This window comes from Mauremys mutica, chromosome 9 (genome assembly GCF_020497125.1).
Source record: "Mauremys mutica isolate MM-2020 ecotype Southern chromosome 9, ASM2049712v1, whole genome shotgun sequence".
Lineage (NCBI taxonomy): Eukaryota > Metazoa > Chordata > Testudines > Geoemydidae > Mauremys > Mauremys mutica.
In genome coordinates, this window is record NC_059080.1 from 102495867 (window position 1) to 102515153 (window position 19287).

General features: G+C 46.3%; 1 protein-coding gene across 3 annotated transcripts in view; it reads right to left on the bottom strand.

The window, feature by feature from the left end:
- The window catches only part of FGF12 (fibroblast growth factor 12), a 308035-nt gene that overhangs the window by 64290 nt on the left and 224458 nt on the right, over positions 1 to 19287 (bottom strand). For all 3 annotated transcript variants that reach the window (XM_045030776.1, XM_045030778.1, XM_045030777.1), the window contains exon 3: positions 17722 to 17825. In XM_045030776.1, coding sequence (XP_044886711.1) covers positions 17722 to 17825 — 104 coding nt within the window. The remainder of the gene's footprint in view (positions 1 to 17721; positions 17826 to 19287) is intronic.

A 19287-nucleotide genomic window follows, 5' to 3' on the forward strand; every position in this document is an offset into this window, starting at 1 on the left:
CCTGCATCCCAGGCTGGAGCTCTAACCACTGGGGTATCCTTCCGCCTACCCACATAAAGAAGTTCCCCTTTCCTCATAGGTTTGGCTACAGGTTCACATTACAAAGCTCAGTGTTGTCCCGTGGTTGGCTGTTCCAAGATTCCCCATAACCAAGATCAGCCACATGTTCTGCACTCTGCAGCCATGCTGGCAGGACATGGGCAGACATGACTACTCACTCCCAAGAAGATTCCACCTCTGTGAATCTGGAGCGTTTCCATGGAAGTCAATGGAGTCACGCTGCATTTATGTCCGGGTAACTGAAGGCAGAGTTTGTCTCCCTGTATTACAGAGTGCCCTGCCCAGAACTCCCACTGAAATATTAGCCTGCATTGCCTGGGAGTATTTACAGAAAGACATTTATTGTGGTTCAGGGCAAAACCTTGATAACAGATGCTTGTAATGAGCTTGCTGGGAGGATGGTCAAAGCTAAACGTGACACAGCAATGAGTCTCAACCTGTACAGCAAAGAGGGATCCCAAAGAGCTGCCCAATCAGAACTAGGCTGGATGCAGAGAGGTTACGCTGGACTTATTGCAGGATGTTATTCTGCTGAATTAGGTTAAAGACAACAATGTTCAATGCTCAAAGCTGCCCAAGCAATGTGGACACAGAGCTCCCACTCATTTCCAATCAGGCAGCTGTGCAAATCTTAGCCACCATTTTTAAGTGAATGTGGTGCTTGTGAAGAGCAGCAGGTTGGCAGAGCCAGCGCCCCCTTCCCTCCAATTACACCTTTCAGACTCAGAGACCACCTCCACAGGGTCTCTCCATACCCAGCTTTTGGCCTTTCTGGTAAGCAAAAGCACAGAGCCAGATTCTCTTCTCAGTTGCACTTTGAGGTTATTCCACTGGCTTCAGAAACAGAACAGGGAGCAGAATTCAGTCTATCGATGTTGTAATGTACTTAATTCTATAGAATACATCAAACTGGAGATTGTTGTTATGTTATTGGTTTTTCTAAAATCCTGTTAGAAATACCCTTGTGAGGCAGTGTGACACGGATATAGAGAGCACATGAAAAAGGAGGGGGCTACTAAGGTGCAAAAGCCATTCTCTCACAATCCTTCCAAATTGTCACCTACTTACAAAACAAATTATTTGCAAGCAACTCCTGGAGGTACAGATTGCAATTTTTAAAAAATTAAAATATATTAAGAACCCCCATCTCTGTGAGCCAGTCACTGGATCGCTCTGGCTACTTTTCTATTTCTTTTCAATTTCCCCTTTGACAATGGTCTGAAATTGTCAGCATGATTCCAAGTGTGAATCTGACAAACAGTTTTTTCTGTAACCAGCTCACAAGAGGAGGCTCAGGAGATCTGGATTCTATTGCAAGTGCTGCCACTGAACGGTTATGCAACTTGGAGCAAGTCATCTCCTTCCTCTGTGCCTCAGTTTCCCTCTCCATGAAATGGAGATATTAATTCTTACCTTCCACTTTGAGATCGATGAAAGACAATTGTTACAAGAGCAACGTATTATGTCATAGCATGATCTCAAAACATGCAATGAGGAATGATTACATAATGGGATCTCCAAAACATACCCTGTCTCTTTAAGATCACCACATACACACTGAACACTACAAACCCTGAATACTAAACAAAGCCCCAAGAGTTCAGATTATAACTCCCCACTATGGGAAATTGGTTTTTACAGCTAGTGCTTCAGAGGTGCAGACAAACTGTGACAGAAACAATGGGGCAGATTATGACCTCAGTCACGCCAGGGTAAATTCATTGATCTCAGTTCTCTGGCTTCACTGACTTCAGTGGAGCTACTCAACCCACTGACTCAACCCCGCAATACCACATCAAGAATCTACATAACCTGCCTTCCTTATTTCCTCTCTCTCTGTGAGGTGAAACTTTATGACAATGCTTCCACCACCAGGTCTAAAACAGAGGGCCAAATTCTGCATTGGACTTGCACCCAGTCAGGAAGGATACACAGGGTGCAGCGTTTGGCCAGTAGCTGTCACCCATGTCTTTGTACCCAGTTTGATCGTCTCATTTGTGCTCTCTCTCTCTCTCTCTCTCTCAGAAATATGAAGACAACTCCACGTTGCTCGTCGCAGGCCTTGTCTTCACTTTCACGGCATTCCGTAGTCAAGCCCCACCTTACCTATCGTCTCTCCTTCGCTTCCGAGCTGCTGACGCTCATCTCCGCTCCATACCAGCCTCCACTGTCCACTTTCAAACCATCCAGGTTACGCTTTCTCCAGTGCTGCCCCCATAAACACCTCTGGGAGGAGCTCCCCCCCACCATCTGCAAAACTACCTCCTTATCCTCCTTTCAATTCCTCCTGGATGCCAGCCAGGTAAGCCTCTACGCTGGGGGAATGCCCCATGGCCTGGCTTTACGGGTCCTAAACATCCCTTTCCCTGGTGGCCTGCGGGCTGGGGTACCCTGGTACAGGGTGTGGGGCTGAAGTAGGAGCCTCCGCTGGCACAGCCTGTGCCCAGCAGAGCTGCCTTCAGGAGGGCCCAGGCGGGGCTGGCTAGTTACTGCCATGGGGCACACGGCATGCCAAAGAGGGCAGGTAAAGGCAGGGAGGAGCCAGGGCTCTGCCCACCCTGCATGCCAGGTGGGGGAGCAGGCTGAACTCATGCCCCAGGGGAATCCTTTGACTGCTCTCCCAGGGTGGTACGGCACCACCTTGCCCCCAGTGTCACCCAGGGCCCCTCCTCCTGCCAGAGTCAAACCTGTCCCAGGCACTGACAGGTAACAGCCCTTCTGCACCTGCCTCTGCAGCCACTGATGGGTGGAGGAACAACACCCCTGAGGCTGTGCGGCTGTGAGACAGGGCTGGGGACTGTGGGTGAACAGATGGCATCCCCTAACTGTGCTCCCCCTGCAGAGACAGCAAAGAGGAGGCTGGGTGCTGTGTTTCCTCAGTGCTGCGTAGTTTTCAAGGCAGGGCTCTGCTGTACATCAGCACATGAGGCAAGGACCCTCCTTTCAAAGCACATGCACCCCGCCAAGGTGATACAGTATTGCAGGCCGGGGGCCGCATGGAGACAGGCTCCCCCAGCAGTAACTCCAGGAAGCACCATGCCTGGAACGGCTCCAGGGTTGTCGGCTGCTGCACCACCCTGGAAGATGGGGAGGTATCTTCTTTCTCCACTCCCCCATCCCTGCCTGCTTTGGAGAGGCTACTGCCGGCAGAAACATGGTCACCGCACTCAGCGGAACGGGAGAGCCACGCTGTGTCTAGCTCCTTGCGCTTCCCTCCCCACTGTGCCTAGGCGTGGAGGGTCATGCACAATCTTTCCCAATGCCAAGTACCTCTGGAGCTAGCAGCCTAGTTCAAACACCCTGAGATTCTAGTCTACTTTCCCCTGAAAGATTTAATGGAAAACATTAACTCCAAGAAGCGCAGGGGATTAACATTTGTTTAATCTCACAAGTCTCAGGCACAGGAATACCATCTCTGTGGTAATTACCCTGCAGAGCTCCCATCCACAGCAGGAATCCGTGCATAGCTCCCACGCGCTCTTATCAATAATACATGTTGTGTGCAGCCCTGGAAGCAGCCGACCAAAGAGGCTCCTTAGAAACAGAAGTCAGCCCTTTGGAGTTGTCAGGAAGAAAGTGGCAGAGAGACAGCAAGGTTTCCCATCTTCCTGTCATGTCTCGTTTGCATCACCGAAGCGTTCGCGTTTCAGAAAGCTTTTAGCACGAGGCCGGGGCTCGTGTAGGCATCCGGGGGGTTGGAGAATGCGTTGCTGTGAATTTCAGGATCACTTGAGCTTCCCAAGATTCAGAAGTAAACTCATGGAAACGAACCTCCCGAAAGCCTCTCTTTGTCCCTGGGGCACATGTCCTCCATACTTTGAGTGGCATCAGCACTGCAGGAGGTGGCAGGAAACCCTGATCTCTGCTTTCCTAATGGCCAGGATGGCCCAGCACCAAATCAGCCCCCGGCGTGGGGCTTTAAAAATCTGAGCTTTGTTTGGTTTCACTGTTTCAGGGCCTTCCTCACACTGAGTGATACCTTACTCCATGAAAGGAAGGGGGCAACATGCCCAGGACGGTACTAAGAACAGCAGAATCTGGCCCTAAGCGAATGCAGCATCCCACTTCGAGGGACTCTGCTTTCCCAAGCGCCAGTGACAGCGTAGGCGGCAGTACTGCATGTTCTCTCTACCCACCACCTCTATGGGAGTGAGGGCTAGTCCTTAGCTATCTATATCCAACTTCTCTCTGAGTATCCGTTGGGAAAGGCATTGGTATCAGAACAGAGTAGTTAAAAAAACAAGCAAGCAAAAGCAGCGGCAGCAGGAGGACACTGGAATATGCAATCAGAGAAAGCATGAGGCTGGGAGTAAACAGAATTACAGCCCCAAGAGTGAACAAGGGAGAGCAAATTACAGCAGAAAGCGCCTGATACACCACAAAAGGACTGATGAGCTCCAGTTGTGAACAGAAGCAGCCGTCAGTTTCTTAGACCCATGAGAAATTGTCAGAGCGATATCAGAGCATCAGCGAAAGCTGCTTTTGTTCCTGGAAAGTACTGACCAGACCAGAAGCTCCAAGCATTGACCAAAATGGTCTCTTCTGGCCTTACAATCTATTAATTAAATCATCTTCCACCTGTGACTGCCCCAAACCACCACTTTTTCCTTCTGTGACTTCAAAATCTCCACTTTTCCCCCTCCCATGCCCCCAGAGCCCAAAATTCTGGGTGTCACATCCAGAACCCTTAACACTATTTCAGAAAAATCAAGTTAAAAACCACCACCACTTTTGACAGTATATTTCATAAGAACTGTTTTTAAAGTGCCTTGTGTATGGCCATAAACAGCATTTATTGTCAGTGCATAATGATTTATTTCACTTCTTTAAAATCGATTGAGTAGAGCTGGTCAAAAAGGTTTTCAGCAGAACACTTCCACGAGAAAACAGAGTTTCATCAAAATCAGAACAGTTCCTAGTTCAATCTGACATTTTCTACAGGATAAGGGCAAAATGAATTATTTCAGCAGTCTCATTTCACTTTCACTTTTTCATTATATTAAAAATTTCAATGTCATACATTTATGTTTTATTATATAACATGGATATATTTAATATTTTATATTATATTTTGATATTATTGAAGCCAAATGTTTTCAAAATTTCTGAATATTTTTTTCAGAATGAAAACAAATTTCAAAATGTCAGAATTTCCCAGGGAATGCAAATTCTGGTCTCCAACCAGCTCCATTATTCAGATATACACTCGATAGCCATTCTTATTTAAATACCATGACTAGTGCATTCCCATATTATATATGCCCAGCAAACGCAATCCCATTTTCACAGAATGATAGATGTGTAGGACTGGAAGGGACCTCGAGAAGTCATCTATTCCAGTCCTCTGCACTCAAGGCAGCACCAAGCATTATCTAGACCATCCCTGACAGGTGTTTGTCTAACCTGTCCTTAAAAACCTCCAATGATGGAGATTCTACAACCTCTCCAGGCAATTTATTCCAGTGCTTAACCACCCTGACAGTTAGGAAGTTTTTCCTAATGTCCAACCTAAACCGCCCTTGCTGCAATTTAACCCATTGTGTCTTGTCCTGTCCTCAGAGGTTAACAAGGACAATTTTTCTTTCTCCTCCTTGTAACAACCTTTTATGTACTTGAAAACTGTTATCACGTCCCCGCCCAGTCTTCTCTTCTCCAGACTAAACAAACCCAATGTTTTTAATCTTCCCTCATAGGTCATGTTTTCTAGACCTTGAATCATTTTTGTTGCTCTTCTCTGGACTCTCTCCAATTTGTCCACATCTTTCCTGAAATGTGGCATCCAGAACTGGACACAATACTCCAGTTGAGGCCTAACCAGCACAGAGTAAAGCAGAAGAATTACTTCTTGTGTCTTGTTTATACATCCCAGAATGAGGCTCACTTTTTTTTTGCAGCAGTGTTACACTGTTGACCATATTTAACTTGTGGTCCACTATGACGCCCAAATCCCTTCCCGCAGTGCTCCTTCCTAGGCAGTCATTGCCCATGTTGTATGTGTGCAATGGATTGTTCCTCCCTAGAGTGGAGCACTTTGCATTTATCCCTATTGAATTTCATCCCATTTACTTCAGACCAGTGATACTTGGACTGAGGCCTGCGAGCCGCTAGTGGCTCTTTAACATGTCTCCTGCAGCTCATTGCAACACACTGTGTGATTTAATTATTAACCAGTCTAAGCTATTAACCAATCACAATCAGGATGCTTTTACTATGTTATTAACCAATTGTAGTTGATAAAATAATAATACTTGGTCAGTCATTTTGCTGTGAGATTTAAATATATAAAAATAGTAAATGAAACAATGAATTCACACTCCTGTGGCACTTTTGGGTAATGTTGATCACTAATTTGGCTGCTGAACCACTAAGGTCTGAATATCACCATTTCTTCAGTTTGTCCAGATCATTTTGAATTATAATCCTATCCTCCAAAGCACTTGCAACCCCTCCCAGCTTGGTATCATCCACAAACTTTATAAGTGTACTCTCTCTGCCATTATCTAAATCATTGATGAAGATATTGAACAGAACCGGACCCAGAACTGATCCCTGTGGGACCCTACTCGTTACGCCCTTCCAGCTTGACTGTGAGCCATTGATAACTGCTCTCTGGGAACAGTTTTCCAACCAGTTATGCACCCACCATATAGTAGCTCCATCTAGGCTATATTTCCCTAGTTTGTTTATGAGAAGGTCATGCAAGACAGTATCAAAAGCCTTACTAAAATCAAGATATGCCACATCTACCGCTTCCCCCACATCCACGAGGCTTGTTACCCTATCAAAGAAAGCTATTAGGTTGGTTTGACAAGTTTGCTCTTGACAAATCCATGCTGACTGTTACTTATCACATTATTATCTTTGAGATGTTTGCAAACTGATTGCTTGATTATTTGCTCCATTATCTTTCTGGGTACTATGAAATTAAGCTGACTGGTCTGTAATTCCCCGGGTTGTCCTTATTTCCCTTTTTATAGAGGGGCACTAGATTTGCCCCTTTCCAGTCCTCTGGGATCTCTCCCATCTTCTATGACTTTTCAGAGATAATTGCTAATGGCTCAGCTATCTCCTCAGTTAGTTCCTTGAGTATTCCAGGATGAATTTCATCAGGCCCTGGTGACTTGAAGACATTTAACTTATGTATTTCCCTATTTTTAACTTGTTCTTTCCTTATTTTAGCCTCAGAACCTACCTCATGTTCACTGGCATTCACTGTGTTAAACGCCCAATTGCTTTTAACCTTTTGGTGAAAACTGAAACAAAAAAGTCCTTTAGCACTTCTGCCATTTCCATATTTTCTATTATTGTGTCCATCCCCCCCCGCATTGAGTAACGGGCCTACCCTGTCCTTGGTCCTTCTCTGGCTTCTAATGTATTTGTAGACTGTTTTCTTGTTACTCTTTATGTCTCTAGCTAGTTTAATCTTGTTTTGTGCCATGGCCTTTCTAATTTTGTCCCTACAGACTTGTGTTATTTGTTTATATTCATCCTTTGTCATTTGACCTAGTTTCCACTTTTTGTAGGACTCTGAGTTTCAGACCATTGAGGATCTCCTGGTTAAGCCAGGCTGGTCTCTTGCCAGACTTCCTGTCTTTCCTACATCGTGGGATAGTTTGCTCTTGTGCCCTTAATAATGTCTCTTTGAAAAACTGCAACGTTTGTACTGTTTTTCCCCTTAGACTTGCTTCCCACAGGATCTTACCTACCAACTCTCTGAGTTTGCTAAAGGTGCCTTCTTGAAATCCATTGTCTTTATTGTGCTGTTCTCCCTCCTCCCATTCCTTAGAATCATGCACTCAACCATTTCATGAGCACTTTCACCGAAGCTGCCTTCCACTTTCAAATTCTCAAACCGTTCCTCCCTATTTGTCCAAACCAAATCTAGAACAGCCTCTCCCCTGGCAGCTGTCTCCACCTTCTGAAATAAAAAATGGTCTCCAATACAGTCCAAGAACGTGTTGGATAATCTGTGCCCTGCCGAGTTATTTTCTCACCAGATGTCTGGGTATTGAAGTCCTGTGCTTTGGATGACTTTGTTAGTTGTTTAAAAAAAGTCTCATCCACCTCTTCTTCCTGGTTACGTGGTCTGTAGTAGACCCCTGCCATGACATCACCCTTGTTTTTTACCCCTTTTATCCTTACCCAGAGACTTTCAACAAGTCTGTCTCCTATTTCCATCTCAACCTCCGTCCAAGTGTATACATTTGTAATATATACGGCAACACCTCCTCCCTGGTTTCCCTTCCCATCCTTCTGGAGCAAGCTGTACCTTTCTATACCAATATTTCAGTCATGTGTATTATCCCACTAAGTCTCTGTGATGCCAGCTATGAAGGCTCTTTGCTTCCATGAGGGCTAGAAATGTGTAATCTTTTAAAAAAGAAAAACTTCTATTGTGTAGAAATGTTAGTAATTCCCACCCTAAAAATCAATAACCACGTACCCACTTTAGGTGTTACATAGACTCAGTTACACAGCAACAGTCATGGACAAAAATATCTCTGAGCAAACACAGAAGCATTAAACAAAGTCCGGTTTCTTAGATGAGAGTGAACCGATCCCAGTTCGCTCCCCCACTGTCCCCAAGATTTCAACAACTCCCACCGAAGCTGTAGATTCACGGGGAGAAAGTCTCGCTCCACTGGACTCAATGGGAGATTTGCCATTGACAGCAATGGAGCCAGGATTTCACATATAGGTTTTAAGACCAGAAAGGACCCTGGTGATCATCTGGTCCGACCTCCTGCCTAACTCTACGTTTGTACAGCACCTAGCACAATATGGTCCTGGTTCATGACCAGAGCTCCTAGGCCCTAGGGCAAAACAAATCTGTAATAGCATCATCATTAGGGTATATCTGCGAGTCACTGGGAGCTGCTCTTACCCTGTAGGGGAAGAAATGGTCCCGTGTACACGGGCATCTCACAATCTATGCTACTATTACTGTTCAAACCCATTAACCTACATACCTGAATCAGTGCATCATCCAGGGAGCACCTGACAATGGGGTGGTCTCAGGTGGATTTTAAAGCTGCTGCTCACCACTGCCTGTCTTCCCCTGGGAGCAAAGGCCTTGGGTGGTGCCCCCGATCCTTTTGGCTATAAGCCGTACCCGCAGGGTTAAATTAAGTCCTATGTACTTTCCTCCTTTCAAACTGAAGTTCTGTAACTAGTGGATCGGGTTAATGCCTGCTCTTAAATAATTCTACCAAGCCACTTATTCTCAAGTGGCTTGTTAATTCTGCTGCTGCAGTCTGCCATTTGCACAATGGTGCCCAGGAACAGTATGCCTCTGGCAAAGGGACGTACCGAACGGTGGTTTAGGAAGGGAGCTCTGTCTCGGACATTCTCTCCTGAAGTCCTGGGGTCTGAGACAGGTTTTGGTTCATGGGTTGGAAGCACGTATGGAGAAGAGGACCATAGGAGGCCTCTCCCCAGGGAAAGTAGCAGGAGGGGCGTGGAGGGACCAGCATTCTCCCCGTTCCCAGCTGCATTCTGCCTGCCTGTGTTCTCTGGAACTACAATGCCTTTGAGCACTGCTGTTGGCGAGATGCCCTCTCTATGATAACCTTTGGGTTGCACAGACTGTAAGCCCCTGGGAACAAGCATATTGCCTCTCCCACGCTCTCTGCGGCACTGAAAAAAAACTGTCAACATGCAGCAAATCACAGTAATGACTAATTGGCAGCAGTAAAAGCAGAACCGTTGGCCCTCTCTCTGGGCGCAGAGTGCGCTGTCTCGAGAGAATGCTGGTTGACTCGGAGCTTTCCCTGAAGTAACAATTAGTCCTCTGAAAAGTTTAACTAAGTTGCTGATTTAACTTAAATGTCAAGCGACCTTTAGCCCTAAATGCTAAAGCCCACACTACAGAGGGTGCTCAGGGATGCAGATTCAGCAAAGCACCTAGGCTCATGCTTAAATGCTTTGCTGAACTGGGATCTGTGTAAGCACATTTAATGCCCTATGGCCAGATTCTGCCACCATTATCCATGCCGAGTTGTATTTGACTCCATTGATTTCAATGGAGCAACTTGCATACCACACAATGTCAGTAAAGGTATCAGGATCTGGCCCTTATGGACCAAGGGCTCAGGATGGCAAATAGCTATGAGGCAGCCTCATCCTCCCTGATTGAACTAACCTCGTTATCTCTAGCTTGCTTCTTGCTTGCATATATATATACCTGCTCCTGGAAATTTCCACTACTTGCATCCGACGAAGTGGGTATTAACCCACGAAAGCTCATGCTACAAAACGTCTGTTAGTCTATAAGGTGCCACGGGATTCTTTGCTGCTTTTACAGATCCAGACTAACACGGCTACCCCTCTGATACTTGAGCTATGAGGCAGGAGGCCTAGGAGTTAACCATTGATCTGACTATCCTTGTCTCTGGAAAGTGGGTGGACAAGACAAGATCTGAGACCAACATCCTTTCACAGAAACAGAGAAACTGAAGGTGGTCCAGACTCCCATCCACTTCTGTTCCCTACAGCTGTGTTCTCCAATGGCTTAGTCGGTACAGTTTCAAATATCTCAAGCACTTTGGATTTCTACCGCTTCCCTTGATCCAACAGCAGAACAATTCTCATCACTGAAAAATTTCCCTTTGCTCCTTTCCATCCTGTCACTCTTAGTTAGATGGGCTTGCACCCTAAGCTATTCCCCTCTGCCCTTGGTCTTTTCCTTCTACCTGTCAAGGACTGCTCTCACCCCCAAACCTTTAGCCAGTGTCCGGCAAAGCCATCCCTATTCACTTGTTTTATTCTTTCCATCTTTGAATTCAGCGGTAGCAGAACACAGATCCAAACCAAAACTGATCTCAGTCAAATATGTCCTCTTTTTTAAAATCTTCTCTCCATATAAAACACAGTATTGTAACCAGGAAGGGTGATATTTATCCTCCTTTCACCACTAGGGAAGATCTTAACTTCAGTTGTGTCTCTGATGCCCATGAATTATGGGTAGCTCTCACTTGTGGAAGATGGATTATTTTGCCTATGAAGGGGAATATCTATGTATACATTATACTGGAATTTAACACAGCAAACCAGTATGCCCTTGAGATGTTGCAGGAATGTGGAGAAGTGAAGAGATGGGACAAGATAGGGGGACCTAGGCTAGCATAACATTCCTTTCTGTCCCCGCCAACAGAACTAATAGGGATGGCATTCAGGTTGATGTCCCCGGTCTGAATCAGGCACCATAGGATCTTGAACCTGGGTCTCCCACACTACAGGTGAGGGCCCTGTCCACTGGGTTCTTGGCTAGCCTGTGGTGGAGCACTCTCATTCACAAAACTTCTTTGTAATGGAGACAAAGCAACACCTGTGGAAGAACCTCAAAGGAAAAATCGCCACTGTACTACTGAGAGCTGTGCTTACAAGGTTCCGTGCCCTGAGGGAGTTGAGCCCCGCGGGGGCTGATCAGAAGCTACACTTCGGGGCCATCCAATACAAGGCAGGAATCAACAGAACCTCTCACACCACAAGCACCCTAGTATGCAAGACTGAATCTGTTTATGGGACATGGGGACTGTGCCTGGTTGGCAGGTTTAACAGCACAGAACTTTTGGGGGGATTAAGTAAAGTATAACCACTAGAGGTCAAATGTGGCACATACTTCGGTATTAAAAGATACACCAGCCAATTACAGGAGCAATGTAGTGCCAATTGATTTTAGCTGATGACCTTGAAATAGCATAGATAATATTGTAATAACCCTCAAGGAGCAGTGGTAAAATAGTTATGACAATACAGGCAGATAAAAGCCCTGTTAATATACACACTTCCCTGGATGCTTATTTATTATTATGCAAGACATCTTTGTTATGCAAAATGATAGAACAGAATAAAAAAGCGGAGAAAGAGCGGAAATGAAAGATACTGACATGGGGGTCTGTTGTTGTTCAGGGCGGTTTTTTGTGCATAATCATCACTCCTTCATTAGCAATGATCTTTGAAGGGATTTGAGCTGTAATTCCCTGCATTTCAAACTATACATTTTATATGGTTAACGCACGCTGCACCCTTGTAAGCAGCCCAGGCGTTTCTCCTGGCAAGTCTGTCAGAGTTTTCATAATCATTCCAATAAATAATGGATTACAATTTCCCATTTCAAAAATTATTAGAATTCCAAGTTAAGCAACGGGGGATGTGTTATGGCAGTACACTCTGCCCAGTGAAAAACAGAAGTGTTATCTACTTGAGACCAAGTTGGTCCCAGCTCTATCTCCACTGAGTTATACATAACAGAGAGGGAGAGAGAATTCCCATACACGCTGAGCAATCCAATGAGCCTGAAGAGGTACTTTTGCTCCACATGGGCTTTCACTGTAAAAGAACAATGCTCTGCACTTTTCACCTGCAAAGCACTTTGCAGACATTGTTTGTATTACCACCATACAGAGACGCTCCAGTCATGCTGTGCCAGGCCCTGTACAAACCCAGAGCAAAAAGATGGTCCGTGCCCTAAGGACCTTATTAACTACTTCATCTGTACCACACCCCTGTGAGAAACATGGGTACCCCATTCTACAGCTGGGGAGCCTAAGGTTTAGCGGTTACGCGACTTTTCCAAGGTCACTGAGAAGTCAGTGTCAGAGCTGGAGTAGATGGCTTGAGAACTGTACTTTATCCTATTTGTATCTATGGAATAGATGTGGGTGTGGTATAAACTGTTATCAGCCTGAGTCTGGGCTGAATGTCTGAGTCATGAGAGGAGAATCCAGGGGCGAGCGATGGCATTCTCTTAAACAGATCCCGAGAAAGCCTTTATGCACTCTCATGTTGTTTGCAGCTAACAAAACTCCCTAGAGAACAGGCTGAAGAGTTTGTGAACATGTTCTGGGGACCAGATTTTACATTCCTCTGTCTGAAAAGCCAGATGCCTTAATTAACAAGGGCCTGATTTTCCCGGGCGCTCAGCATCCAGAGCTCCAACAGTTTTCAGCAGCTCCAATCAGCGCGTCTCAAAAAGCAGGTCCCGTGAGTCCATGCAGACAGGGTACAGAGGGAGTCCAACTTTTCTATACCGAAATGTGTGATGACTACAGAATTTGAAATTCTCACTGGGAGTCTTTACTTTCTAGTGGGGAAAGTGTCCAATTTCTAAGCCACAAGACATTGGGCTTCACTCTTGTGATGTTTAAATGCAGAAAACCTGTTAGTGGCCGAGGGCTGAATTCTGCCTGTTCTAGACCTCAGGAAATGGGAAATTCTACATAATTTCCTGCACTTCTCCGCGGGTAGTACCCCTCCCCCATCAACAAATGCACACAATGCATTTTAACCTGTGGAACTCTCTGCCACAAGATATCACTGAGGCCAAGAGCTGAGTAGGATTCAAAAGGGGATTGCACATTTATATGGATTATGACCACGTCTCTAATGTCATTAGGCAGGGTAAATAGATATGGTTAAGAGTTATAAGTCCTTCTGCTGCCTGGCCGTAATTGACTGGGGCTGGGGAAGACACTTCCCTCGAGGGCTGGTTCTGCTAAAGTTGTACTCGAGAGGACTTCTTGCATCTTCCTCTAACGCAGCTGACGCTGGCAGAAACCAGCTAACCCAGCCTCTATCTGAAGCCCTGGCCTGATTTGGTAGGGCAATACCCAGGCCAAGTTCTTTTCTGGTGCAAGCAGAGGGAACGCTATGGAAGTCAGTGGAGCTCTGCCTGTTTACAGCAGCGGAGAATTGAGGCTCCTGGGAGAGAAGGAAGAAGCATTTCCCTGGCCAGCTGGTTTATTTGAAACCAGCGACAGGGCTTAGAATGCTCAGATAAATGCGGGGGAGACGGATCAGCGGGCAGGGGAGATGGCCACAGGGGCAGGGTGGAGCTGGGTGAGTGAACAAAATCAACAAGAAGTATTAGCCCCTCATTCCAACTCACTGATCACTGCCCTAGAGAAACCAGGCATGCACCTGACTGCAAGTTAAACACTCCAGAGGCGGAGAAAAGCTGTGTCTGACGGTCTTATAAGCAAAAGATTAAAGACACAGTGGTTAGTACGGGAGACAGGGCCTGAAGGAGCCTTTGAGAGCCATCCACCAGTGCCACATGCTGACCCCTGCCCCTCGTGAGAAGCAGAAGCTGCAGCTGACACTGAGCTGAGTAATTAGCAGTCCAGCTACAGACCTCGGTTCAATCCTTTATCTTTGATGCTTAGAGGCATTTCAACCCACAGTCCTTGCTGTCAAGACGACAGAGCCATCCCAGCTCTAAATACCAGGCCTCACTTTCCCTCTCACTTCAGGTCTAGTCCAGAGCCCATGGAAGACGCCCGTTGAGTTCAGTGGGCTTTGGGTGAAGCCTACGCTGCTGTCAGTCAGTCATCGCTCCCCCGAGACAACGGAGTCAGCCCAGCAGAGAGCTGGTGTGGGAGGGAAGCCACGTCTCCTTGGGACGCGAGGGCCACGGAACAGCCAGGCACAGGACACAGGAGTTTGCCTCCCAGCGATGTTTTGTTCATGAAAGAAACAGTTTAATTCTCCTCATGTTTTTAAGGCATTCCATCCTGCCTCCCAGCCACCACCTCCTTTTCTGGCCTTCCTTGTCTCCCTCCAGCTCCTGCTCAATCCTTCACATGACCTCCCAGGTGCCAGTGAGAGAGCCTTCTTCTCTGCAACCCCTCTTGTCTGGGGCTGCTGCCCCTCAGCTCTTCCTGCATCGTTAGTCCTGAATTGCTTCCCATGTCTGTGGATGGAACTGGTCAAAACAATGGACACAAGTCTGAGAGATTCCAGAGACATTTTTCCCCATTTCTGTCCAAGTTTTCAGACCAGCTCTATTTACAAAGCTCTTAACCGCTCTTCCTCCTTGTAATGCTTTTACTCTGACAAGAATTCTGAACTCTCGCTTCTCTGAAGGGCCCCGTACAGAAGTAGGTATTCCATTGTGCACAGCACCATGTCTGTTTAAGTCACACAATCCGTGTACCCTGTAGAGTTTATCTCAAGAACTAATTATTTGTATTACCGCAATGCCCAGGAGACCCAGCCATGGATCAGGGCCTATTGCACTCAGCGGTGTGCAGACAGATCCAAATCAGGAGGTTCCTGATCGCAAAGAGTTTGCAATTAAATAAACCGTTGATATTGTTAACCACACCAACAGTAATAATAAATAATAATACCAGCACCAAGCTCTTATATAGCTCTTTTCATCCATGGATCTCACAGTGCTTTACAAGGAAGGTCAGTATCATGGTAAATTGAACTGATTTATTTAAAGGGACACAACTGATTAGACTTAATTTACACTTAAATGTACGGAGCTGTGAAAGAAAGGGATGTTTCTGGCATAACCAGAGAGCTGACTGATCTATCCTCTCTTCGTCCTGACAGCCACCCAGTTTGAAAACTAACACGCGATCCCCAAATACCCAGCCACACTAGCATGAGGACTTGTCATTTCCTAACAGTGAGCTCCACCAGGCTATGGCAGAGCGCCATAAGTAAGACATGGGAGGTAGCCGTGCTGCACTCCTGGATACTGGACTGCATCTAGTTTTGGACAGCTCACTTTGAGAAAGATGTGGAAAGCTGGAGAGAATCCAGGAGACCAACAAAAGTGATAAAAGGTTGAGAAAACCTGACCTATGAGGAAAGGTTGAAGGAACGGGGCATGTTTAGGCTGTACCGATGCAGCTGTGCCACTGTAAGATTGCTCACGTAGCCACTCCATGCTGGCGGGAGAACTCTCCTGTCGACATAATTAAACCGCCTCAATGAGCAGCGGTAGCTACATCGGCAGGAGACGCTCTCCCGTCAACACAGCGCTGTGCACACGAGCACTTATGCCGGCACAACTTATATCACTTGGGGGTGGGGTGGGGGTTTCCCCATCCCTGAGCGACAAAAGTTTTGCCAACGTAAGTGGTCGTGTAGAAATTGCCTCAGTCTTGAGAAGAGAAGGCTCAGCAGGAACCTGATAACAGTCTGCAAATAGAAAAGGGACGTCATAAAGAGGACGGTGATCGACGGTTCTCCGCGTCTACCGAGGGTAGGACAAGGAGGAATTGGCTTAGTCTGCAGCAAGTTTTCAAGAACAGATTAGACAGAAGATCTCTCTGGGACGGGTCTAGGTACACGTAAACATGCCTCCTCAGTGGCGGGGTGCAGGGAATGGACTAGGTGACCTCTCAAGTTCCCTTCCAGCCCTGCACTTCTGTGATATTATCACCTCCCAAGGTAAGAAGTGGAAATAACAGTTCTTTGAGTGGTTTAAAACTGGAGCGCTTCGTCCTGTTGAGATCATATTATAACGAACAACCCTGAACAGAGTGAGGGGGTGACTAGGCTGTTTACTCTCTGGACTGTTCAGACTGTGATTACAGCATGCGAAGAGGCTAAGCCAGGGTCTGAGCTCTGATCCCACAGTGCTTACACAGGCATCCACAAAGTGATTTTAACTTGCAAACAGAACGCCACAGAGGAAACTACAGAAGTTGATTGGCAGCTACCAGAAGGAGGAAAATATGCATAAGAGCCACAGACCCACCAGGCACCTCGTACTCATTGAGAAAGCTAACGTATTCAGCGGTACCATATTTTCTTCTTCAAGTTGTGAGACACAGGTTTGCATTCAGTCCTATAGTCCGGCTCTGACAAGAGTTCATAATATTCCAGGGTGGTGGGAAAAGACAACCCCAGCGCTGTTTCAACCCATGAGAGAGCCAACCCTGCTATCCTTCGGTTGTGAGGTAACTAGAGTCAGCTCTGCATCAGCAAGTGATTTAAGTGCCACCTTTGGTCCTAGAGGTTATGGTGATAGCCACATTACAGATCAATTAGCCAGATACCGAAAACCGAACTGTGCTATTTCCTATTCAGTGGTCATATCCCCAATCCAACACCTACCCCCACCCCAGCCACACACACATTTTTAAGTCAGAGTAACAGCAGAATTACAGTACTCTGGATCCATACTGGAGTTAGTGAGGTCAGAGTCTGGCCCATAGACTCTACAAATATCTGAATGGAAGGGATGGAAAATGCATCAACAACAATTTCCTTATCCCATAGCACTAGTGTGAAGTTATTTCAAGCGTAAAATATTTCTAGCAAAGAACTGCCTTATTTAGTAAATCATTGTGAATCAACGATTTACTTCAAATGAGACTCTGATGAATAACCTCATGCTTTTTAAAGCCATCTAAGAAAGTTACTGGGGAATTAGTCAGTAAAATGTGTCTCGTAGATCTTTTATACAGTGTTAAAAAGACCGCTCATATACAGAGACATTCTGCTCAGTCACACTGGGGTAAATCCAGAATAACTCCACTGAAATCAACACAATTACTGTGGTGTGGAGAACAGGACCTATTATGATCAGGTTCAGTGGTGTATATCAGAGGTATCTTCTGTGAAGGCAGTGGGTGGTCGCACTGATGTAAAACCTGACCAGATCCAGCAGATTCGGTAACCTAACACAGCAAGACCTGAGTTAAGCGACCGTCCAAAGGAGCAGACATGAGACTTCAACTAAAGGTTGAAAAATACTGTCCTGAAACTACATGGAGCTACTCTGAGGTCGTTGCTAAAGACAGGGAAGAGTCTATTTGACAGTGGGCTCCTACTGTGCCAGGCTGTCCGAAGTGTTCCCAACACAGCAATGCGCTCAGAAACCAGCTCTGAAATCGCCAAACTGGAAAAGGTACTTACTGAGCTGTAGAGATATCCCTCGCCATTCATGGCGACGTAGAGACCGGCCTTCACCCCCTGGATCGCCACCACACGGAGCCCCACGGGAATTAGATTGAAGAGAGCTGCAGTTGGAAGAAGAACAGGGGAAAGTCACTGTTACTGAAGGTCGTCTTTCCATACGGCCCATGTCCCCTGTTCTCACTGCCCTCCAGCGCCCCACCCCTTTCTACAAGTTACAAACATCTCCAGGAATCTGCAGTTACAGGGAAGGGTCGGTAACTCGCTTTGAAGGGTGACCTTAGGGAGGGTTGTAAAAGTTCCAGTTCTCAGTGTATCCATCTGATCACTGCTAGCCAAGGAATAAAGACTCTCAGGAGGAGCCATCCTGGACTCCAGTGTCTCCATGACTTGAGTCCTCTGTGCCAGGCAGCACGAAAGGACAAGACCCTTCAATGCCCCATTTTACTGCCATCCTATTGCTTTAAGCATCGCAGCCACTTCCTCCCCAATACGTTACAAAAGGTAACTACTGCTGGATGCCACACAGCCACTCGGACTCAGAGAGGCGACCTCTCTCTCACACACGATGGCATTTTTGCTATTATTTGTAACGTAACAGGATCGGAACGGCTGCTGGCATTATTATATTAAATGTCGATGCATGAATTGTTTCTACTATTGCTACCTGTAATACGGGCAGAATGGAGATACCCCAGCTGAGATCAGGGCCTCACTGTGCTGTAGCTGGGGTCTGTAGGTGCTACTCTATGCACAGTACGAGACAGTCTCCGCCCCAGAAAGCTTACAGTCTAGCTAGACAAGACAGAGGCTGGGACAGGACATGGAGCCACAGAGAGATGAAGTGATTTGCTCAAGGTCTTTCAGGAGGTCAGTGGAAGAGCTAACAACAGAATCCAGAATGACTGCCATGTGCCCCGTCCATTGGACCACACTGCCTCTCTCATTAACCAGCAACATTTCAGAAACATCTAGCCGTGGCCCAGTCTAGCTTTTCCAGAACCACAGAGATACTGCCCAGTGTCTCATGACCTTCTCCTGCCAGGAAGGAGTCCAAGTCAGGGATCATCCCTCTCCAAGAGCATAGTACTCCTCCCATCTGTTGGCCTGGCGGAATCAGAAAATATCAGCTCTCACACACATCACTTTTGTGGGAGTTAGTGCTGACTCTCCTAAACCCTAGACTAGGGTAATCACTGGAGCGGTGGGGAGACGAATTAACAAACACTTCACTGGTAAGTTGTTTTATATTTATTCATTCATTCAAAAGGCGTCTGTCTAAAGTGTCTCAAAGGGGTTGGAATGTTCAAATTAGTCCCCGGGGGGATGTATCAGTGGGTAGAATGCAGGGGAGATGCTCAATGATCAACAGCACGCTCTTTATCACATGGCTTTGCAGTTTATTGCCTAGCGATTGCCATACGTATACCTAATCATTCCAGTTATTTTATAGATAATTGATATAATTGTACAGCTAGTAAATCACTTTGTAAAGTGAGCACAGAACAGTGGGGGCTTTGGATGAAAGGTGATATCCAGATGCCAATCATCTTTTTCACCTCCCAC